This window comes from Peromyscus californicus, unplaced genomic scaffold, assembly GCF_007827085.1.
Source record: "Peromyscus californicus insignis strain IS unplaced genomic scaffold, ASM782708v3 Scaffold_7__1_contigs__length_154581171, whole genome shotgun sequence".
Taxonomy (NCBI): domain Eukaryota; kingdom Metazoa; phylum Chordata; class Mammalia; order Rodentia; family Cricetidae; genus Peromyscus; species Peromyscus californicus.
In genome coordinates, this window is record NW_026294595.1 from 11,417,748 (window position 1) to 11,440,257 (window position 22,510).

The 22,510-nt window shown below is 50.2% G+C and overlaps 1 protein-coding gene across 7 annotated transcripts in view; it reads right to left on the reverse strand.

Moving 5' to 3' along the window:
- Window positions 1–9,064: 9,064 nt before the first annotated feature.
- Window positions 9,065–22,510, reverse strand: part of Col5a1 (collagen type V alpha 1 chain) — a 154,718-nt gene continuing 141,272 nt past the window's right edge. The window contains exons 64-66 of one of the 7 annotated variants that reach the window (XM_052724382.1): window positions 19,833–19,901; window positions 16,040–16,273; window positions 9,065–11,671 (exon numbers count right to left, since the gene is read on the reverse strand). In XM_052724382.1, coding sequence (XP_052580342.1) covers window positions 11,525–11,671; window positions 16,040–16,273; window positions 19,833–19,901 — 450 coding nt within the window. In that variant the 3' untranslated portion in view covers window positions 9,065–11,524. Of the gene's footprint in view, window positions 11,672–16,039; window positions 16,274–18,842; window positions 20,032–22,510 lie in introns of those variants that run through there. The other 6 variants (XM_052724381.1, XM_052724384.1, XM_052724380.1 and 3 more) reach the window with 6 other exon arrangements.

A 22,510-nucleotide genomic window follows, 5' to 3' on the forward strand; every position in this document is an offset into this window, starting at 1 on the left:
GCTACATGCCCCCAGAGGTGATGGGTTTGGAGCCTGCTTGGCTCCTGCGCCTACTCACTAAATAATCAATCTTCATTGTCAATCAACTTCATCAGCTTTGGAATCACCATGGAAACACATCACTGGTGTGTCTGTGAGGATGTCACCATAACGGTTTAACTGAGATAGAAAGACCCACCCTGAATATGGGAGGCACCAGTGGGACTGGAGACCCAAACTTAAAAAATAAAAAGTAAAGAGGAGAAAGTGGGCTGAGCACCAGTATTTGCCTCTCTCTGCTTCCTCACTGTGGATGTAACCTGCCTGGCTGCCTCCAGCTCCTGCAGCTGTGGCTTCCCTGCCACGATGAACTGTGTGCATCGTCACACTGGGAGCCAAAAGGAACTCTTTCCAGCCTAGGTTGTCTCTGTCGGCATTCTGTTGTATTGAGGAGAAACATAATGTATATACTTGTTGTGGCCGTGGATTTCATTTTTACATATATTGTGAGCTCTGACTACACTCTCATTTTATCTTATAAGTCAAGGTTTATATCTAGGGGGCTTTCTCTCTGTCCATCTGTCTCTCTGCTTACTTGAAATAATGTCCCAGGATGTAGCCTAGGCTGGCCTGCTGCCCCTGGCTCTGTAGTAGGCTGGAGCCACCGGGCCTGGTTTTGCACCATTTTAACGGTGAGAAAGGCATTTTAGAGAGCGCTCACTGATGTCATTTCTCTCCCCACTAAGAACCGTTGCTTTCTGTCCTTTCCTGGGCCTCCTCAGCTGGAGGGCCCCGCAGCACAGCTGGTCTGCCCACAGTCCGAACTCTTCTCTTCCCGCTGTTTCACTAGATGTGACCTCAAGGTTACGGCTGCCGTTCATTGTCTCCCTCAATGTCGCGATGTCCTCATCTTTCTGGTCACTTTTCCTGTCACACCTCTCTGCTGTCTTCTAGGGAATGCTTCCTTCACTCTCTGCTCTTGGAAGAGGTTTCTCCAGTTTCTCTGGGTTCAGGCCGGAATGTCATCTCCCTAAGGCCTCAGATGGGTCATGCCAGCTGCTGCTCATCAAAGTTGGACATCTTCAGCCCATATTCCTCCGACTCCACCTCCTCCACTCCTTGGCTGGAGGCCCACTCTGCCTGCTTGCTCCTTCCTTCCTGGGAATGGAGGCTGACTGTTCTTACTTTATAAACCATATCTTCTTTGGGGTGGTTGGGAGTGCTGGTTGCTCTCCCAGAGGGACCAGGTTGGGTTCCCTGGACCCATGCGGTGGCTCAAGCCCTGGGAAGTCTGACTTCCTCTTCTGATCTCCAAGGGCAAATGTACACACACACATACACCATCCCACACCATAATTTAAAAATTAAATAAATCTTCAAAAGCATGTCTTCTAAACCCCAACTGGAGCCATGCTACCAAAGCTCACTGTATCTGTTGGTTCTCTAGATTTCCGTCTTCCACATTTACATTTAGTTTGTGCTTGCTTTTCCCCATCCCTTCTGAAGCCCCCATGTCCTCACCTGTAATCTTCTTTTCGGGCATATGTATGGTTAAAGTGTTGGCTGCAAATTCTGACATCTGAGGCATCCACGTGTTTCTATTTCTTCTTGACAACAGGCTACGTGTGGGTCTTGATTCTACGCCAGGCATCAAGAGCCCTCTACTGTGAGGTCTGAAAATGCCATGTACACTGTATGAGTATGAACTGCCCCTCCTCAGAAGAGGCCTGGCAGGGTGCTGCAGACAGGCCGGTCACTGTTTAATCACTCCCAGTCCTTCCTGCAGGGCCAGCTTCCAGGCTTTCACAGGGTGCCTCTGTTTGGTCCCTTTAGTTGGGGATGGAGTTTCCAGTGACTCCAGTGATGAGCCGGGGTGGTAAGCTAAGCACCAAGCATTCATTTACTGCCCTGCTCTTGACTATGGATGTGATGTGACTGGTTGCTTCAAGCTCCTGCCTTGACTTTTCTGCAGAAATGGACTGTAATCTGGACTTGTGAACAAAAACCCTTTCTCCCCTAAATTGCCCTCAGCCAAAATATTTTATCACAGCAACAGAAATAAAACCACGACATATGCCCAGCCATGATGGTAACCTTGTTCCCAAGTCCTCTGTCTGACAAGACAGCTGCCATCTTGGAAACAAGTCGTTATGGTCCGTCTTTTAGGAAGAAGCACATTATAACGTGTTAATGAATCGTAGGTAAGCAGGAGGCTCTAGGCTCCTGCTTCCCCAGCTAGCCACTGGTGCCTACTCGACTGGGGGCTTTGTCATTTATCTATGGGCTGAACAGTCACATACAGTCAAGAAAGAGCAGGGAGATCATGGGCCCCAGAAGGATGGGGGACTTGGGGAAGGAACTATGGTAGACAAGTGGGAAAGATTGTATCTTTTCCAGGGGAAACCCAGCCAATGAAGAATTCAGGGGACAGAGAAATGCCATTAGGAATAAACAACAACAACAACAACAAACAAAACAAAACCCACTGCCATATGCCAAATTGGCACATCAATGTTTTCACCCCTTCTCTAGACTCATGCCACATGGTGCAAGGTTGTAGAATAAATTGCTTCACTTTTGATCCTCTGAGTCTACAGGACTCCTGTTTGTCTCTCAGAGTTCATAGTAGAGGAAAGTAAGCAAGAGAGAGCCAGGTACCTGTAGGTCTTCTCCGTAGCAACCTTCTGCAGCTTCTACCGCTCACCTTCTGTATCCGTTTCTTTTCTATTGCTGTGATAAAACACCATGTTTAAGACAGCTTATAAAAAAAGAGAGAAAAGGTTTAATTGAGTTCTAACCAGGGGGTTAGAATCCATGATGGTGGAGCAAAGGCATGGCAGCAGGGGCAGCTGGGAGCTCGAGAGACACCGGAAATGGCACAGGTCTTTAGAACCCCCAGTCCTACTCCCAGGGACATACCTCCTTCAACAAGGCCGCCTCCTAATCCTCCCCAAACAGTTCCACCAAATGAGGATGAAGCATTCAAATATATGAGCCCATAGGACCATTCCCATCTTCATGACCACATCCACATCAGACCCCAGCTGCTTTTCTGCTGTGCCTTAAAAGGGTGTGGTCCATAGTTGCCCCACAGCCCAGTTTCTTAAGCTACACTAGTGAGTAGTGAGTCATGATGCCTACGGGGTCTCATAACTGAATGTGGGGTGGTGAGAAATTTGTCCATAGTGGAAGGTTTCCGCATACTCAATGAATTCAAGATCAACCTCTTCCAGAGTCATGTGTCCCTGGCAGTGCTGGCCTGTGCTGAGCCATGTGAATGAGCACTGTGCATTGTCAAGCTGCCTGAAGACCGCTGCTCAGATGTGAGACTCCTGACTGCTGTGAACTGAGATGTCTATGCTGTACATACAGAGTTTTCAGCTCTTAGAAAAACATAATGACTTAATGACAGGGGGACAATGTATTTCAAACATTCCCCTCTCATTGTTCTTCAGCGTGTTAGTACGTCTTTGGATGAGAATATCAGCTTTGGGGGCTGGAGAGATGGCTCAGCCGTTAAATGCTAGACTCACAACCCAAAATAGAAGAGAATATTTGATTTTTTAAAAATCGTTGTTTGAATTGCCAACTTGAGCTTTATTTTAAAAAATGCTCAGTGAATTTTGGGTTGGGATTAGGACAGAATTTCCAACAGTTTCTGAAAGTGTTTTAAATATTTTCCTGCCATCTTGTATTATGTTTATATGCAAAGTGGCATTGATGGTTGTAAAATCAAAATATCAATCGACTCTGAAAAAGATTGAAGAGTCTCTAGGTCTCACGGTGTCAAATACTCAGGTGAGATTGGATCTTTATGTAAAAATAAGCACAGCCACGCAGTACGGCCATGCATTGACAGGCAAATTTGGTTTTTGTCTTTAATGAATGACAAAATTAATATGTCCAGCAAAGGATTATCTTAAAATAATTTCTTTAAAATAGTTAATTTAAAATAATTTCTTTTACAACTTATTATCAATAAATGCTTGGTATGTATATCTGTTTTATGTGTCTGTATACCTGGAGTTATATAAAATGTCTTGGGAGAAAAAGGGTCAAAACCAGAAAAAGCTTAAGAAGTCATGCCCTGAATTATTTGTGCTGCTGATGTTAGAAAGAAATCTTTATGGTCCATTTTCAGTATGAGTTGAACTTAGAGTTCATCAGGGAATCACAGAGAAGCAGGAGGCACAGGGTCCCTGTCTTCCCCTAGCTAGTAGGTAGCTCCCACTTGCCTGGAGGCATTTTAGTTTATCTCAGGGTTGAAAAGGAACAGTGTCTTCTCTCTGACCAGACCCTCAGAACCCATGTACCAGGAAATGGATTGGCAGTGGGTGGGGGGTCGACCTGGTACCTGGGAAGTAGGAGTGGAGTATCAGCCTATGGGAAAAACGGCGCAGGAATTTCTCACAATCAGGGACTATAAATACAACTCCTCTGCACCAGATTGATGTGCTGGCCATTTTGCTTTTCTCTGGACTGACATTTGACGTCACAAAGTGGAAGCGTAACCTACTTTGTATTTGCCTCTCTGAGTACTCAGTACGTTCTCCTAAGAGGCAAAGTTGCTGTCCATCATGTAGGAAAGACAGACAGAAGCAGCCTTCAAAGTGAGTCTTCACATCCCCGGGTCTGTAAAGTGATAGGTGAGGTGGGGCTTAGATCTGCAATATTAGGGATGAAGTCGACAGAAAGAGGCAAAAATCTTGGAGGATTCCAGACATGATAAGAAGGCCAGGGCACCAGAGGACAGTGAATGGAGACCATGGGAAGAATAGGTATAGGGGAGTTTGACTGCACAAGTGTGTGACACCCGATCCTGGACCACACAGACATCAACATGCAGATAGGTCTGGCCAGACGTTGACACAAAGGTGTGTGGTGTCCATGTCTTCATTTAAAACCTCTATATTTCACTGGCCTTTGGAATAATCTTCCAAAAGGCCTCTGTGCCCCACCCCAGGACTATCCTTTATGCCAAGTCCACACTCATAGCCATGTTCCCCATCAAATGACCCCTTTGTCCCTTTGCTGTGACATGGAATCTCCAAAGATGGGAGACAAGCGAAACTTTCCTCTTCGTACACTGATCTTCTCAGATATTTTGTGAAAACCACGGAAAGCTGATGAACAAGCTAAATATACAGAAGTGGCCCAAGCCACTGCCATGCTCTACCTGTGCCTAGTGTCCTGTGTGGCCTTCTGTGATGCACCCACACTATGGGAGCTATGCCAACCACATGCAATGGCTGCCAATCAACAGCATCCAAGGACCTGGACCCTGTCACCACCAAGGGCACTTGGAAGTGGGGTCTTCTCTGGTCAACCCTATGAATAAGACCTGGATCCTCACAGGCATCTGGCTGCAATGTCAGGAGAGACCCTGCACCTCAGGGTCTGCTGAAGTTCTCTCCAGAAGCTGTGGGATGAAACTGTGAGCTGTCTGAAGCCTCTGTATCTTGGGGTCTCAGGTTACTCCACAGTGAATCCAAACACAGAGGGGGTGGGCTTGTGGTGATATATTGTGTACCCTAATAAAATTTGCCTGAAGATCAGAGAACAGAACAAGCCACTAGATTAAACATAGAGGCCAGGCAGTGGTGGCACATACCTTTAATCCTAGCACTTGGGAGGCAGAGATCTGTCTGGATCTCTATGAGTTCAATGCCACCCTGGACTACATGAGATTGACTCAGTCTAGGAGAGAAACATAGCCAGGCAGTGATGGCACACTCCTTTAATCCCAATACTTGGGAATCACACGCCTTTAATCCCAGCACTTGAGATCTCATGCCTTTGCTTGGGAAGCATGTAGCTGGAGTTTTCCTGCCTGGCCCACAGTCAGGACAAATCTCTATCACCTGCCAGTCCCACAGTCGCTCAGACCCGACCAAGTAAACACAGAGACTTATATTGGTTACAAACTGTATGGCCGTGGCAGGCTTCTTGCTAACTGTTCTTACAGCTTAAATTAATCCATTTCCATTAATCTATACCTTGCCACATGGCTCATGGCTTACCGGCATCTTCACATGCTGTTTCTCATCGTGGCGGCTGGCAGTGTCTCTCTGACTCAGCCTTCCACTTCCCAGCTTTATTCTCCTCCTTGTCCCGCCTACACTTCCTGCCTAGCCAATGGCCAATCAGTGTTTTAATTATTGACTAATCAGCAACACATTTGACATACAGAACATCCCACAGCAGAAGCACACATGCCATTAATCCCAGCACTAAGAAGGAAGTGATGGCTGGGTAGAGAAAGGTATATAAGGTGTGAGGAGACAGGAACTAACAGTTTTTCAGCTGAAGAAGCCCTTTTGGCTAAAGGCTTTTGCAGGCTGAGGAGTCCTAGAGGTGAGATGTGGCAGTGGCTTGTTCCTTTGTCTCTCTAATCTTTTAGCATTTACCCCAAAATCTGGCTCCGGGTTTTTTTTTTACTTTTTTATTAAAAGACCATTTTAGAATTCGAGTTACATGGGCTCCCATCTTGGAGAAGAGTCTTTTTAGTAGCTTTGACCCTGAAAAGGTTCTCTGTGCATTGGCTTGCAGTTTGAAATGAACTTGAGGAAGTCCCAGAGGGCAATGGATTCTTGCACAGTTGAACACGTTGGCTCACAACATATGCCTGGGGACTAGATGTCTCCCAAACCCATGCGATTTCCACTCGTCAATATGGAAAGAAGGGATGTGGCATGCCCTTGGGAGGACACATGTGTGGCTTCTGTTATGTGTTTACTCCTGGGATGTGGCTGGGGAGGGATGTCTTCCTGCCTAGGGCACAGAACAGACCTGGTACCTGACAGAAGTCCCATGTGAGTGGAGTGCGGCAGTGACAGATGCTTATGGCTCATGTTCGGGAAGTTAGGAGAGTAGAGAACAGATGGAAACCCGGGCCTTGCATTCCAAAGTGTTGGCTTCCACAGGCTGAGGGAAGGATGGGTCAAAGAGCTGAGCTGGGGCCTTCCAAGATAGAACTCACTGCAGCCAAGCTAGGGATCTAGCCTGGGTTCCTGCTGGGGGTGGGGCTTATCCTCACCCACCACATTGCGGCAGGGCAGGGAGGTTCCAATACCCCAAACAGTGTCCCGCTGTCCAGCCATTCAGAGACAGTCAGCTGACCATTCCAATCCAAGTGTCTCACAGAGGCTTTGTTTTAAGTGGCGTGAAGGACCATCACAGAGCCTTGCCTGGTCAGAGCTCGAGTCCCTATCTGTTCTTTGAGTAAGACGAGGAGGAAGAGATGGAAAGAGGATCCTCTGAAACTTGGCCCACATTGGAGCAGAGGAAATTGTGGCTTCAGTGGGACCCTGTGGTCTTCCCTAGCCTAGGTGGATTTGGCTTAGAGAATGAGCTCATGGCCCACGCCTCTGTGTTCACCACAACCAAGGGTCACGGGAGAAGTCAGGAGCGTTACTGCTCACATAGCTTCCCAGTCCCTTAGATTGCTCTAGAACTTAACTCAGGAAGAGCGAGACCTCAGGCTGGGGGCCTCCACTTGGGTGGTGGGAATATAATGCTAAATCCAGTTAGAAGCCACTCACTCTATCAAGGTCTGGGACCAAGTGCAGGTTTATGGTCACCCTAGAATAGGCCCCATTTGGTACCTGGACCTTCCATTCTCAGCCAGGAAGCTGCCCACTGTGGTCTGGAGGAGGCTCTGCACTCAAGAAAGTTTGTAGTCTGTAGGTGCAGTTCCCACGGAGGTGAGCTGGGCCATCTTCCTGCCAGGTGCACTCCATATGGGTCCAGATCAAGGGATACTGCAAGACTTCATCACCGACTCCTCCAGACCCTGCTGGAGGCCCTTTCTGTGAATCCCACCTCTTAGAGACGGCCAGCTTTCCACCTGAGCAGTTCCTGAGGCCCCACCAGGGGCACCTCCCACCATGGGTCCCTGGAACTCCTATTCTCCCATCCTGTGACAGTGTCACACTATTGGTGTCCCTTTCCTGAGCCTCTCACTGCAACCCACAAGATGTATTTGCTATCACTTGCTCCGACTCTAAGCCTGAATTCCAGGGGCTCAGCCACACTGGCCAAGTTCTGATTGGTGTGTCCCCCAGAGCTTTTCTCAATTGGATATTTCAGTAGTGGAGGCTGAGAAACTTGGTCCAGCCCTGCAAATCCTCAACTCTGGAGGCTTTGCTTTCCATACTTCAGGGCTGTTTTTCTCATGTGCTTTTCAAAGCAGGCAGGAGCAACTTGCCTTCCAGGCCAGCATTTTCCTACCCAGGGCTGTGCGTTATTACCTCATCACTCACTTCCAAGCCTTGAAGCTATCAAGTTATCAAACAGCTGTGAGACTCAGTGTCCTGCCTGTGTGACTGTCAGCTTTAAGTTCGCACAGAAGGGAGGCCCCCCCGCCCACTTACCAAGTCCTTTACAGTTCAGGGGTCATCAGGGCAGTGCTCCAAAATGACCCAGCCTGTGAATCACCTTGGCTGAAACAGATGCCTAGCCTTCCTTGCAGAGCATCTGTAGAGCAGAGTGATGCACTGCCTGGGGGCTGTGAACCATACTAAGATCCTGTGGCCTGGAGCTCTGTGATAACATCACTTGAGATGGCTCAAAGCAGCCAAACGTGCTTCCTGGAGTGATGGTACAAGTTCATGACAGTGTAGTGGGTATGACACCAGAACCTGCTGGGATGTTGCTGTGACTGGTGACATACAAAAGGGAGTCACTCCTTCAGAGGCAGGAGGTATGTGTCCCATTTGCTGAAGGTGAACCGTCTGCTCCCTCCTCCAGCCACAAGGAGCAAAGGAGTGTGATCTGATTACCTAGCTGCAAAGGTGTCACTTGATGAATTTGGTGACACTTCCCCTCAGGGTGTCAAAAGCCCACAGTGACAAGTAAGGCCTCTGAAGCCGGCACCAGCTACATCCTAACAGCCATTCATGGATACAAAGCAGCCCACAGCTGGGCCCACAGCACTGTGAGGTCACAGTCAGGTAACCATTCTCCATCCCTCCTAGACCGTCACTTTGCTCAAGTTCATAGTTCCTAATGTCGGGAACTGGGTATCAACAGAAGAATCAGGAGGTGGAGGGCCTGGCCAGGCAAAGAAGACAGCCAGTCAAGTCTCTGGGGTGTAAACAGTAAACTCCTTTATTGAGACACTGTTACAATGGTTCCTTTGTTACACAGTTTTAAAATATTTTAGAACACTCTTCCTGGGGAGAAGTTAAAATTTGAGGTTTCCCATTAGACTGCTGGGAAATATACAATGTATCCTTTGGCCTGGAATTTTAAAGGACCCAAGGTCCTATAGTTTTTATCACAGCATTCTATTTACGTTTTTGTGTATATTTTCGCCAGCATTTGCCCAATTATACGTATATGGAGGGAGAGCACACACCAGAGAAAATGGAAACATAAAATGATGCCAGGAGCATTTCTGCAAATATAAGAAGTAATTTTATTGTAAAATATTGAAACTGAAGTGGACTGAGGAGAACAGGACACATTTTGGACTTCAATAAAAATTGCAACTTGGAAGGGACTGACAGAACAGGACAGGGTGAAAGTATAAATCAGATGGGGCGAGAGGCAGAAACCGAATCACATGACCTACACAGACTCCACAGGGCATCACATGGCCATCTTCCAATATGGCTTTTCTCACGCAGAGTCATGCACAGCAGTCCCTGGCTCACATGGCATCCTGGCTTTCAGGAGGAATCTCCAGGCCAGGCTTTTCTTTGGCAAGAGTAAAACTTGTTCTTCAGGAAACTTTGGGGATGCATGTTGGTGGCATTCATCAATCCTGGTCGCTCCTGGGTGCTTCGCTGTGGTTTCCTTCACTTTAGGGGTAGGGTGGGGACAGGAGCACCAGAGTGTGATGGCTGGCTCCTGGGGCACCATAGCTTCCTCATGGTGGACTCCATGCGACTCACAGTGAGCCATTTTTTTCTTGCTGGTTCTGGAGACCCCTGCACCTGGAAGGCAGCCCCTCCATCACACAGACCTTGGAGGAGGAGGGAGAGGGCAGCATGCAGAGGGATCCATACTGACCCCAGAACAGACACCAGCACTCAGGACACCCCTCTGGTGGAAACCCAAACAGCAGCCCTGGAGCCACAAAGTCCATTGCACATCTCTGTCCACCCGCTGCTCACAAGGCAGTCTGGCTCTCAGCGGGAGCACCCAGTGGCTTCCATCCCATCCTTGGCACACACACAGAAATTAGCACCACAAACACTCGGCAACTGAACACGATCATGGATACGTGATGTACCATGTAGGAAGTCTTTGTTTTGAGCAAGCGTTTTCAAATGAAGTAAGCAGAACCCAGAGGGGGGTCGGGCTTCAGGAAGGACTCCCCACTATCATGAGCATGGGGTGCCTGCAGGGAAGAAAGATCTCTGGCACCAATCCGATCTTTAGGTCCTTGGCAAAATCTCAGAATGTGGAGAAATGGCCTGGATAAAGGAAGGTGGGGGGAGGCATGGCAGGCACCCTAATGCTGCCTCTAGAACACATAGCACCACAGGAGACAAGTGTAAAAAAATCAGCACCAATGTTCATAGTTATTTATCATTTACAGAACACGTGGTTCTCCAGCCCTGGACACTGTCCCATCAGCCTCTGCAAGAAGGAACATGGAAAAAGGAAGCAATCAGGATTAATTTTAAGCCTGTGTTTTAATCTGAGTGCACGTAGGGAAGGCAGGATCTCAAATGCCTTTTTTCCCCTCTCCATAAAAAATTATTCAGAGCTAATCAAAAGGAGAAAAATAATTAAAAGTCTGGAAAGGGGCCCAGGTACCTGCAGTGGTAACATAGCTTCTTGCTGACTGAGCAAATTTCCAATTTATTGCACGTTCTTGGGTGGGGGGGGGAGTGAGGAGACGCCCTCTACGGAGAGCCAGATTGCAAGCCCGAGCTGGTGCCCCGTCCCAGCTGCCCACTCTCCCCATGGGCCTGAGGCTAAGTTTCCATGCAAGATTGAAAGCCAGACACACTTAACATTTATAACAATACAATACAAATATTTACTTAAAACTCTCACAAAAACATAAGCACCTTTAATCCATCGGAAAGGCACGTGTGGAATGACATTTGGCCTCTGAGTGGATGTGTTGAGGGTTATTTTAAAAAGAAGAAGAAGAAGAAGGCTTTGGCGACCTTTACAAGACCACCTCAGAACATCTTTTGAAGGTCAAGGGAAATACATATCTTCAAGTCGAATTTTTTTTTTTTAAAGTGATTTCCAAATACTGCCCCAAATGTTAGCCCCTGACTCCCGGCTAACAGTCCATGAACACCTTTGATGAACCTATCAGGAGAGCTGGGGACCAGGGCCTGCAGTGTGGCAAGAGACTGTGGTGTGGCTAGGTCATGTGATTCGGCTCCGTGGGGACACGGCTTTCTCTTTGTTCTCTCTGGGTGTGGGGTCCAATGCCACGGAGGGTCCGAGGCACAGATGAGTCAGGCAGGCAGGGGTGAAAAATGTTCACTGTCCAGGATGGGCCGTGCACAGGACACCCACGAGTGGGGTGCTGAGGTCACGAGGTTGCTCTGGAGACCAGTGGGCTCAGCAGCTCCTAACCCAGGAAGCAAGCTGGCCCCACTTCAAATCCAAATTTCTGTGAGGCTTCACCAAAGTCGTTGAACATGATGTCCACAATGGGGACTTGCTCCACTTTGGGTGTGTCAATCTCCAGCACCGTTTTCTGGTAGCCTTTCTTGGTCTAGGAATGGGGAAAAAGGCAGAGGCAGTTAAAGCCGGGGGCCTCTTGGGGTGGTTAAGGTGTTTAGGTCACCTACCATCCCTGACCCAGGTCCCCCTCTGCCCCAAGGCCCTACCAGCTCCTAAGCCACCAAGAGCAGCAAGTTGGAGGAAACATGGCCAAGCAAAGAGGCGATGGGACTTCTCATAAGATTTCACACAAGAGAGGCAGGCGCTCTGCTGCCAGTCCAGCCCCCTCCACAGGTGTGGGCAGGCAAAGGATCCTTCCATACTACCTGTTCCAGAGTGAACTGGGTAAACTGAGGCACAGAAGGGCCATGATGGTACCGTTCCTGAGCAGTCTGTTAGAGAGGCCAGTGCCCCTCTTGTGTTCAGACTAGCACTCTTGGGGAAAGCTCTCTTGGGACAAAGCTCTTGGGACAAAGCTCTCTTAGGAAAAGCAGGCTGAGCCTCAGCCAAGTGGGGGGAGTTGCCAGCAGAGACATCCCTCTCAGCCTAGAATATAGGGAGAAAGACATGAGTACTTCTGTCCTCAATACCAAGCAAGCTTAACTTCAAGTGTTGAGAACATTTATCACGGAGGCATTATCACGGAGAACAATGTGGTCTTGCCATCCTGTCAGCTTCCTTCAATGGTCCCCAACATCTGCCTTTCCACTATGAATCTTGGGTTACCCACTAGCCACCTGTCCTGAGTCAGGGCTCCCACTACGTTGGATATAGACTGCATTTACATGAAACTGTGTCTGACCTGGGAAGACTTTCCCTCTGCTGCCTAACCCCTGGAGAAATCATGAGGAGGAAGAAGATGGACAGCAAGCATCTCCTTTGTGAGTGCAACATGCCTGGGTACTTCCCCACAGAGGGTCCTCTACTAACCCTGGGTCAGTCCTGAATCTCCCATGTTTGATGCCCAGCTGCAGGGTCTTACTCTCCCTGGGTATAAACTGAGTGGGTACCCCAAGTCCAAATAGGAGCCCTATTGCTCAAGGTGATGGTGGGGGGCTGGGCTTTGGAAAGATGATTGGACCATGAGGAAGGATCCCTCATGAGTGAGATTGGTTCCCTTATGAAGGGATCCCAGAAAGACCCCTCTCCATCTTTGCCATGTGATAACCCGGGGTGATGGTCTCAACCTTGGATTTCCTGTCTGAAGAACTGTGGGCAGTTCCTGTCGTTTATAAGCCACTTAGGCGAGGGTCATTGGTGATCACGACCAAACCAACCCAAGCCGCCCTGAGCCACAGCTGCAGACTAAGCCACTCTCAGGCTTCCGATCTTAGGCCCGAGTGCACTGGCGAATTCTTTGTTTAAGACTGGTAAGCTTTGCAGGCTAAGATGTTACATACAACAGACAACACACTCTGCTGCTCGATGTCTCCAGCTGGAATGTGGAAGGCTCGCTGAGAGTGCAGGAGTGAGTGGGAAGGTGGGCAGCGCCTTCTCTACCTGGCATGAAAGTCCTGTCTTCCACTCACCCAGACCCCACCCACCCACAGCTGTCCTGATAAGACACCTCTGTCTTGTGCTCAAAGCCAGGCTAGGGATACACCGTGACCCAGGAGCAGATGAACACTGCAGGCTCCGCCCACCCAGACTGACTTGGGGTAGATTCAGAATCTGCAAAATTGTCTTAAATAGGAGTCTTGGATGATTTTGCCATTTATAGTTTTCTGGCTGTCCCTTGAGAAACATTGAAAGAACTTGCCACCAGGAGCCCGGCACAGATACTGGTTGCTTAGAACATAGTCCAGTTTGAGGGCGGATCTGGCCAGGGATTTCCACTTCCATGGTCACGCCTGGAACTTACCATGTGATATATCTGGGGGCTAGAGAGATGGCTCAGTGGTTAAAGTGTTTGCTACGCAAATATGAAGAGAAGTTTGAACCCTCAGAAACACCCATGAATGCGGCAGTCCACATGAAATTCCAGCGTTGGAAGACAGATGGGATTCCACAGCAAGCTAGCTAGCAAGACAAGCCCTATCAGTGAACTCTGTGTTTGGTTGAGAGATACTGTCCCAATGAATAAGATCCATGATTCCCAACAGAATCCAATGTTGGGCCTCTACATATGTACACACATACACGTACATATACAAGTGCATGTGTACCCGTATATGTGCTTATACATGAAAAAAATCATGTATATACACAAATATGTACACCACACACAAAAAAAAATATAAAGGGAAAAAAAGACAGGGACAGTGGCCCATGCCTTTAATCCCAACACTCAGGAGGCAGAGGCAGGTGAATTTCTGTGAGTTCCAAGCCAACCTAGTCTACAGAGAGAGTTCCAGGACAGCCAAGGCTGTACAAAGAAATACTGCCTAAAAAAAAAAAAAAAAAAGGAAGGTATCTTCAGGGGCTGGATTTACATACCCATGAAGCTAGCTGTGGGGTAGGTGAGACTCTCACCTCCTGGCCAGTCTGGGAGATGCCCCACCATCTAGGCTGTTACCTTGGGCTCTGCTCACAGACCCAGACTTACATGAGGTCATCAGCTTGGCCTTTCCTGGGCTCTGGAAGGTGGTATAGTCTTAGAGAGCCATATGTGAGGTCAGTGATGGGGTCTCCATTTTTGTATACCAGTGAGTCATGAGCCTACAAGCTTACAGCAGGCCCCACTTCCCCCGCTTTACAGCATCAGCATGGAGTGGGTCTCTCTCTCTCTCACCCCAGGGGCCACCATGTGTGGAGCTGGCAGGCGATTTCACATGGATTTGTGGGGCCCCGTTGCTCCAATTATCAGAGCGCTTAGAGAGGGACGTATTTAAAGAAGAGACATAAATAACCATTGCCAGCTAGCAACGGCCCCCCAGGGGCACACAAAGCCGCGCAAACAACGGAATTGATGTGGAGTGACTCCCGGCCCCTCCACAGGGTCGGTCGCTTGGCAGCCCCGTCAATCAGGCTACCCAGCCACACAATACCAGTGTTGGAATTCCAATTTCAGTGGCTGTGATTACAAAATGAATCAAGCCGGCCTCCCAAGGCTGGGCAGGCCTTGGCACCACTGGCCTGCATGTGGATGACAAAAACCTCCTGAAGGAGCCCTGCAATTGAACGAGAGGATTGTGACCTTTCAAATCGTGGCCCAACTTCTCGGGGGTTTGGGGGCAGAGAGGGTGTTGGCCGCTCTGGTCAGCCTTGCATGCTGTTCCCCTCAGGTGGCCTTGTGGCTCCACAGCCCTGCCAGTCTGTCCCCTCTCCCTGAGTTCCCTCCCAGTACACAGAGCCAATTTTCCCCATCAGCGGGTTATTTGGTTCTGAGTTATTATTTCCCCCACCTTTTCCAAGGCAGGATCTTTTCTTTTCAGGAGTAAAAACAGGAGGAGGCCGCGTCTCCCTCTCCAGCCTGGTACACTTCTGTCCTATACTTGCCTCTGCATCCAGAGATGCTATGGATGCCACAGCTCAGAATGGTGTTCGCTGCTGCGACTAGAATGGCCCTCCCCAGGGGAGGTGGTCAGCCTGCCCTGGAGGTGTGTAGAGAGCTCCCCAGTATGGCTGGCTGCCCCCACTCAGAAGTCCAGTCCTGGACTGTGGAAATGCTCAGTCAGTGAAGTGCTTGTCTCGCAAGCATGAAGGCCAGAATCTGATGCCCAGAACACACATTTTAAGAGCTGGGTTTGAGGGCTGGAGAGATGGCTCAGTGGCCGAGAGCACCTGTCACTCTTGCAGAGGACCTGGGTTCAATCTCAAGCACCCACATGGCGGCTCACAACTATCCACGGCTCCGGTTCTGGGGGGATTCAATGCTCTCTTCTGGCCTCCATGGGCATCAGGCATGCAGGTGGTACATAGACATATGTGTGAGCAAAAACACTCACACACATAAAATAAAAATCAAATAAGTCCTTCCAATAAAAGCTGGGTATGGTGGCACATGCTGGCAGTCTTAGTGCTCGGGGTATGTTTGCGGGGAGGCTGCCAGATTCCTGGAGTTCACTAGCCAGCCAGCTTAACTTTCTTGGCAAGTTAAAGCCAGTGAGAGACCTTGTCACTCAAGAGGAGTAACAATCATTTGTGCCATCCACACGCACCCCCCCAACACTAATATATACAAGTACATACACACAAATATAGACACCTTTCCATACACACAAAGGTGCCCAGTCCATGTTCTCACCCTGCCTAGAAAAGAGCTACTTAAGTGGAAATTGTCTCTAAACACCAAGGCGGACCTGAACAGGTCAGCTGCACTCTGATATGGCCAGGCTGGGGCATATTTGGCCCTCCCTGCACCCCCAACATACAGCTCAGGGAATGGCACACAGAAGGTACCCCACAAATTTGTACTAAGTGAGCAGCGCACCCAAGGGAGGGCACACAAGGTGATATCGCGGGCACATGTGATACTCACAGCACAGCCATCCACCAGGGCGCGGATGTAGGGGTTGTTATCGTAAGACATCTCCTCATCGTTGGAGCCCAAGAAGCGGATAGCCTTGTCGTAGCTGCCTGTGGCGGCATCTTGCCAGGCCACTGACTGGTAGCAGTTATAGGTGATGTTCTGGTGGGCAGAGGCACTCAGCAGCCGCAGGAAGGTCATTTGTACCACGCCCACAGGGTTGCCTTCAGCATCCACGTAGGAGAGCTGGGGTGGAGGGTGGGGATAGCAAGAGGATCAGCAGATTGGAGACACAGCAATGGCCACAGAGTTGCCCACATCCACAGGGCTTCACCCAAGCCCATCTCCCTGAGGCTGCTGCCTGGAAGCTTCCGTATTCCTTGCCCCTGAGGCCAGCACACAGGATCTCCTGGGAGCTCCGGGAACAGGAGCCAAGTGAAAACACACCTGTGTTCTCCAGGGACTGACAGCCTGCTTCTTACCCTTCATCCAGCAGCCCTGCCTCTCCAGGTTCAGTGCCTGCACTACTTCCTTCAGCGAGCCTGCCTGGGTCGTGTTTTCCTGCATTTGACCCTCTTTTCTGTCTCCAGCTTCCAGGTCACTTCTGAAGAGCAAACCATCTCCTCCCAACTTGGCAGGGTCTGCCGGGCTTGACTGCACTGAATGAACATATGTTCCATTAAGACCTGTCCTCTCATCTACGGGACACAGAAGGCTCTACACTCCCATCATCGTTGGAAGCAGGGGGCAAGGTCTCACTTCCTGGGACAAGACACACGGGAATAAGGCCTGGGAGTAGAAAAGGCTCCTGGGGTTCCGGTGACCCTGCCCTTCGCTGCCCTGGCAGGTCTTGAGTGTTCTATCTGACCCTGAGCCTTGGCAGAGGTTCTTCTCTCTGCTGGGCACATGGCCCACAGGCCCACAGGCAGGAGATAATACCACTGTCACATTTGGTCACAGCCCTGTCACTGCTCTTCACTGTCCCCTGAGGCTGTGTGCACCAGCCTCCCTCTACACCAGCTCAGGTCCCGTGTGCTGGTGCCTATCCGTCACCTTCCTTGGACCACGTATGTCACAGGCACAGGAGCTCAGCATGTTGTCCCTGTCACTGTACTGAGCAAAAAAGGGCTCTTGTGGACAGACAGGAGGCAGCCTTGGGAGTGTTCAGGATGCACAAGGCCCCACCTTGGCAATCTGCTATACGCAAGAGCTAAAATGGCCAAGAGACCTTGGGAAATGGCACCTCCTGGATGGATGATGGACCAGCCTGAGTAGGATCTGAGCTGTGTGGGAATTTGAGTGACCAGATGTACTAGCGGGTCCTCTTCTGTTAGGAGACAGGATTCTGAGACAGCAAACAGGCGATCCCACTGACCACTGGCCATAGCAAACAAGAAACAGGTCTCTAGAGAGAGGACCCCTCACTGGAAGGCACCACTCTCCCCAGCCAACAAGGGCCAGCAGCAGGGAAAGAGACGGCCACTTGGTAAGTGGCTTCCACAGTGTCACCAGTATCTCAAGCCACTCTGCTCTGCTAGTGCAGGCTAGCATGGGCATCCCAAGAGGAGAGTCCCATTTTCGACATCTCTTTTGCAGAGAGTTTTCTGAGACATCAGCATTTCAGGGGTGCGAAACTCTTAGCTGTGGGACAAAGCACCGCTTCCCCAGCCTGGGTGTGACTGGAGGCCTCTTTCCAGGCAGACTAGCAGGGCTCGGCAGGGCAGTTCCTGTAATGACATTTTCATCAAGGAAAAGAGGCTGCCAGAGGTCCGAGTCTCACTCTGATAATCCCATCTCCAGTCAGCCGCGTTTCTAACACTGTTCCGTGTTAGCCACTCCAAAGGGCATGTGGGCACTGAAGGAATGCTGGGGCAATGCTGGGTCTGTTACAGGGCATGATGACTAAGAAAAGTGACAACTTTAGAACCCACGTTTTTGGTAGTAATAGGAGGAAAGAATGGGGTGGTGGAGCCAGGCCCAGGACCCTGCTCCTTCCCACCATGGCGGCAGGACACTCTGCGGGTTCCCAAGCTATCAGCAAACTTCACTCCCTTGGAGACAGCTGGGGAAAAACCAGTCAGACTCTGCAGAGGAAAACGCATACCAACCGGCAGTCTGGGCAGCTGGTGCTCCTGGAAGGTCACATGACTGACTCGAGAAAGGACATATGCCACAGCAGAGGCAGGGTTGGCACCAGACACAGAAGGACCCGCAGCTCCAGTACTATCCCAGGTTGGAGTCTTCAGGTGGCCCTGCCCTAGGGGATTCCCTGCAGTTCCAGGGTGAGCGGCTATCTTAGGCAGCTCAGAGACTGGCTTCCCCCCCAGTTACTGTGGTTGTTACTGGGAGCTGGGAATGAGGCAGTGGAGCCTGGAAGCAGGCTGGTTTGCCATAGATGGTCCCTGCACCAACTCAGGATAAAGGTGAGAGGGGGCTGCCTAGACATCGGTATTCTATGATCATTTGCTCCTTTAGCAAGGACAGTGACTGGGGTGGGCGCCCCCCAGGGGACCTGGACTATACCAGGTGGAAGCCATTTTGGAAGGGGAGAAGCCGGGCCAAGGTCAGGCAGACGGGGCCAAGGTCAGGCAGATGGGACCCAGTGGATCTCAGCCCTGGGCAGTTTCACTCCCACAGCCCTTCTTGCCCAGGTCTCCTGTCGCTGCTCACCGGGCTTCCCTCCCCACAGGTCCTTCTGTGTACCAGTGGTCCTCCTCCGAAGAAAGCAAAGGAAGCAGAGGAAACAAAAGATGAGGATGCCCAGCTCCCGACAAGGGAAGAGAAGGCTGTGGAGGCTGAAGTCAGAAGAGCACAGGCCTGCAGCTTCTGTGCACAGGCTGAGCTCCTCAGGACCCTGAAAGAGCCTGGCATGCCTCCAGGCCAAGGGATGACAGAGAGGTGGGTGGAGGCAGAATGATCCCGGAAGCTATGGAATGCTCGGAAATACATGGCTGTGTGCTCACGAAAGGCTGAGGCTGGTGCGGTGCTGAAAGGCAGTGGAAGCCCAAAATTGGGTTTGTGTGAGCAAGGACCCATAGGGTGAGGCCCCCTAGATTCAAGAGGAGAGCCAAAGGAAGGTGTGGGCTCTACTCGGGACCCAGAACCTGGAGTCTGGCAGAGTGTCACAGAGCTTTGAGCTGACTCCAGGAAAGGCTCAGAATGCTTAGGAGAACATATCCCGTTTTGAGTGGGAGAGCACTGGTCTCACAGCAGTGCATCGACGTAGTTCCTGGCCTCCATGCTGGCCACAGAGCCTTCTGGTTGATGTTTTAAGGTCTTTTCACCTCCGAGGTGATTGGGTTCTGAGATACAGCTCCCATAAGTTAAACGCAGACTAATGTATGTCAGGTGCAACTGGGAACTGCAAGGTCACTAGCAGCCAGAGCCTGTAGGCCCTGCACAGCCCAAGGAGAGGGTGTGAACGGCAGCAGCCTGGAGGACCCCTCAATGTGCCACCTCGTCTGCTGTGCCCGTGGACTTATGCACATCTCTGCCCTGTGGCGCGTCAGCCAGGTTGTGCCACCTGTAATGGCATATGGCTTTACCGGAGCGCCCATCTCCAGCTGTGGATGCCCCGAATCTCAGTGGGAAGCTACCCACCTACTTCCAGGATGGAAGGAACTCTGACCTGGGTGAAAGAAGAGGCAAGAGGAAGGGACACCACACCCATCGGGCCTTGCTGTGAGGCATGTGGAGCAATGTGGCCTAAAGGGCAATAGCAGGTGTGGTCCCAGCTGCGACCAGTCCCATGCAGCCCCCAGAGCCAGGCCGAGCCGCAAGCAGGCAGCGTGAGGCGGCCACTTACCAGGGAACCCCGTTTGTACTGACTATACCAGGTGGAAGGCTGCTCTTTGGGCCAGCGGGCCATTTTACTCTGCAAGATAGGAGATGGCAGGTTTAAAGAGACAACGGCAAAGGACGTGCGTCCACCTTACCAGTTTCCCACGCTTGAATTCACTGAACCAGGAACCTGGGTTCTCTTTGGGCCAAGAAGTGATTCTGGCCTACATATCCGGAAGGGATGGTGGTGGGGAGGGGGAGAGAAACAGAAAACGAAAGGGTTACTTCTGCCTCTGCAGACAGACCTTCCCAGCTTTCCCAGCCCCATGTCTTGCCAAGGTGCCTACGCCTCCCTAAGAGCTGAGGCCTTACCACAGTGACGTGGGGTGACAGCAGCTCTGGAGCTCTACAGTGGCCAAGCACAGGTCACCATAGTCATGCCAGGGCTACAGACTGCACCTATCAGCCTGTGTGCATCAGGGCATCAAGTGTCGACAAAGGCAGGAGTCTCGTGTTGGTGACGGGGAAGTTGCAGCCAGCATGACTGCTGGGCTAGCAATGTGTGGGCATCTCATCCCACTCTCAAGCTTGAGATGCAATGGCTAAGGTTTTTCAGCTGCCACCTGCGTCCACAGCAACATGGACAGCCCCTCTGTGTATGTGGTGCATGGATAGATAGATAGATAGATAGATAGATAGATAGATAGATAGATAGATAGATAGATAGACAGATAGATATGTGCGTGTGTGTGTATATGTGCATAAGTGTGTATGCATGATATGTGTGTGTGCCTAAGGTACATGGGTATGGTATGAGTCGAGTACATAGCCATATGGGAAGCTCCCTCTATGCTGGCTGGCTGCAAGCCATGGGAAAAGCAGGCTGAGACTGAGCCAGAAGCTTCCTCCCTTCTGGTTGACTCCCTTAGTGCTAGGCGATACTAAGTAGGTTGCTGGAGGGATGTTATGGGTCCTGCATGCTATGCTACCAACAAGCCAGACAAGATGTACACACTGGTGCCATAAGCGATACAACTTTTATGGTGTAACCAGGTGGTGTTCAATAGGTTTAAGGCCTACTTCACAGAAGGGAACTCACATCCGGAACTGTAAGCCAGAGATAAAGCCCATGGCCGGGGAGATGACAGGCTCTAGAGGGGAGGCCACTGCGCTTGCTTTGTGAATGGATGTGATGTTCCTATCAAGTTGCCTTCTAATCACTGGTGTTTATGCCTACACAGTACTGCTGCTGTCTCAGCTGGTCATGAAAAGAAGCTTTTTTTTTTTTTTTTCAACAGGAGGTGAATTGAAGAGGTTCATAACTAGTTATAGAGACTATGGGGCTGTTGCTGTGGCACGGTGACCCTTTATGAAGGAAAATCATCAAACATCTTCATCATACTCTCTAGGGCTCATGAAAAGAAATATCATAGAAGAAGGTATAGAAACAATGCTAGAGCCAGAAGAAGGGCTGAAGTGTTTGTTGTGTAGCTATATCCTCCAAATGGAAACATCTTTTCCTAGAGCTAAGCTTACTAAGGCTCAGAAAGTAAACACAACTCACAAGTATCAGTAACCTCCTCAGAGTTACAGGATACACAAGGCAACCCTTAAAAGGCTATAAAAGCAATGAGAAGAAGAGGTTCTCTGACCAGTCAAGCTGTCTGCCAGTCACGAAACTCCAATGATGCAGCTTTTGTGAATTGTAGGCCTGGTGCAGTGGTCTCTTCAGTGAGACAGCTGCCTTTGAGTCACTCAAACCCCTGTAAGTAACCCCAATAAACTCACAGCTTCACTCATCTAGACCTGGGTGAAATCACTTTTTGTTTTTTGCTCTGTTGTTGATGCCCCCCTTATCTGAGGTGAAAAGGTGTTTGTCATTGTCTCCCCAGAAAAAGTCAAACAACAGAGGTGTGTGTGTGTGTGTGTGTGTGTGTGTGTGTGTGTGTGTGTGTGTGTGTGTGTGTGTGTGTTGTGTGTGTGTGTTAAGGTCTTCACTGGGGTCTTGTGATCTTTGGGGTCCTTGGAGCCGTCAGGCTACAAGCCATGACAAGGGAACAAAGGCTTCCCCAAAGCCTCTTGTAATTTCAGGGCTAAGTTGACACCCTTTATCATGGACTTGCTTCTGTGCCTCCCTAGGGGAGTCTCACTTGGGTCTAGTGGGTGGCTAAGTCTCTGTAGGGTGAGGGTAGGAGATGGTGTCTCTGGACTGATTCACTGTAGGTATGGAAAAGGAGTCCTCCAGAAAGCCTGGCCCAGAGTGGGCTGAGCTGGTCCTTTAGAGACCCATGTTCAGGACCTGGGTCCAGATGTTAAGCTGGGGCGAAGCAGAGATGTGAGTCACTATTGATTGCCTCCCTTGAGCTGGCTGGGTGCTAGGACAGAACAGACTGCTGGGGAAATGAGGTGTCCTGTCTGCCTGACCCTCCAGAATCTTCCACCTTTCTCCATGGTGGTTTTCAGATCTCTCAGTCAAGGGCACACTCAAATTGTGTGGGAGCAGTTCCTCCCAAGTCAGGGACAGAGAGAACAGGCTTCAACGAAGACTTCTGTTTAAACATGCTCCAGGCCCTGGAGCCCTGTGTCTCAGAGCCACTAGGAGAGGGTCTCTTCCTCCTGGGCACCCTGGCCCAGACTGTGGAAGAAGCAAAGAGGCAAAGTGCAGGGTCTGTAAAGACTCCAGCTGACACAGTCCTACAGACA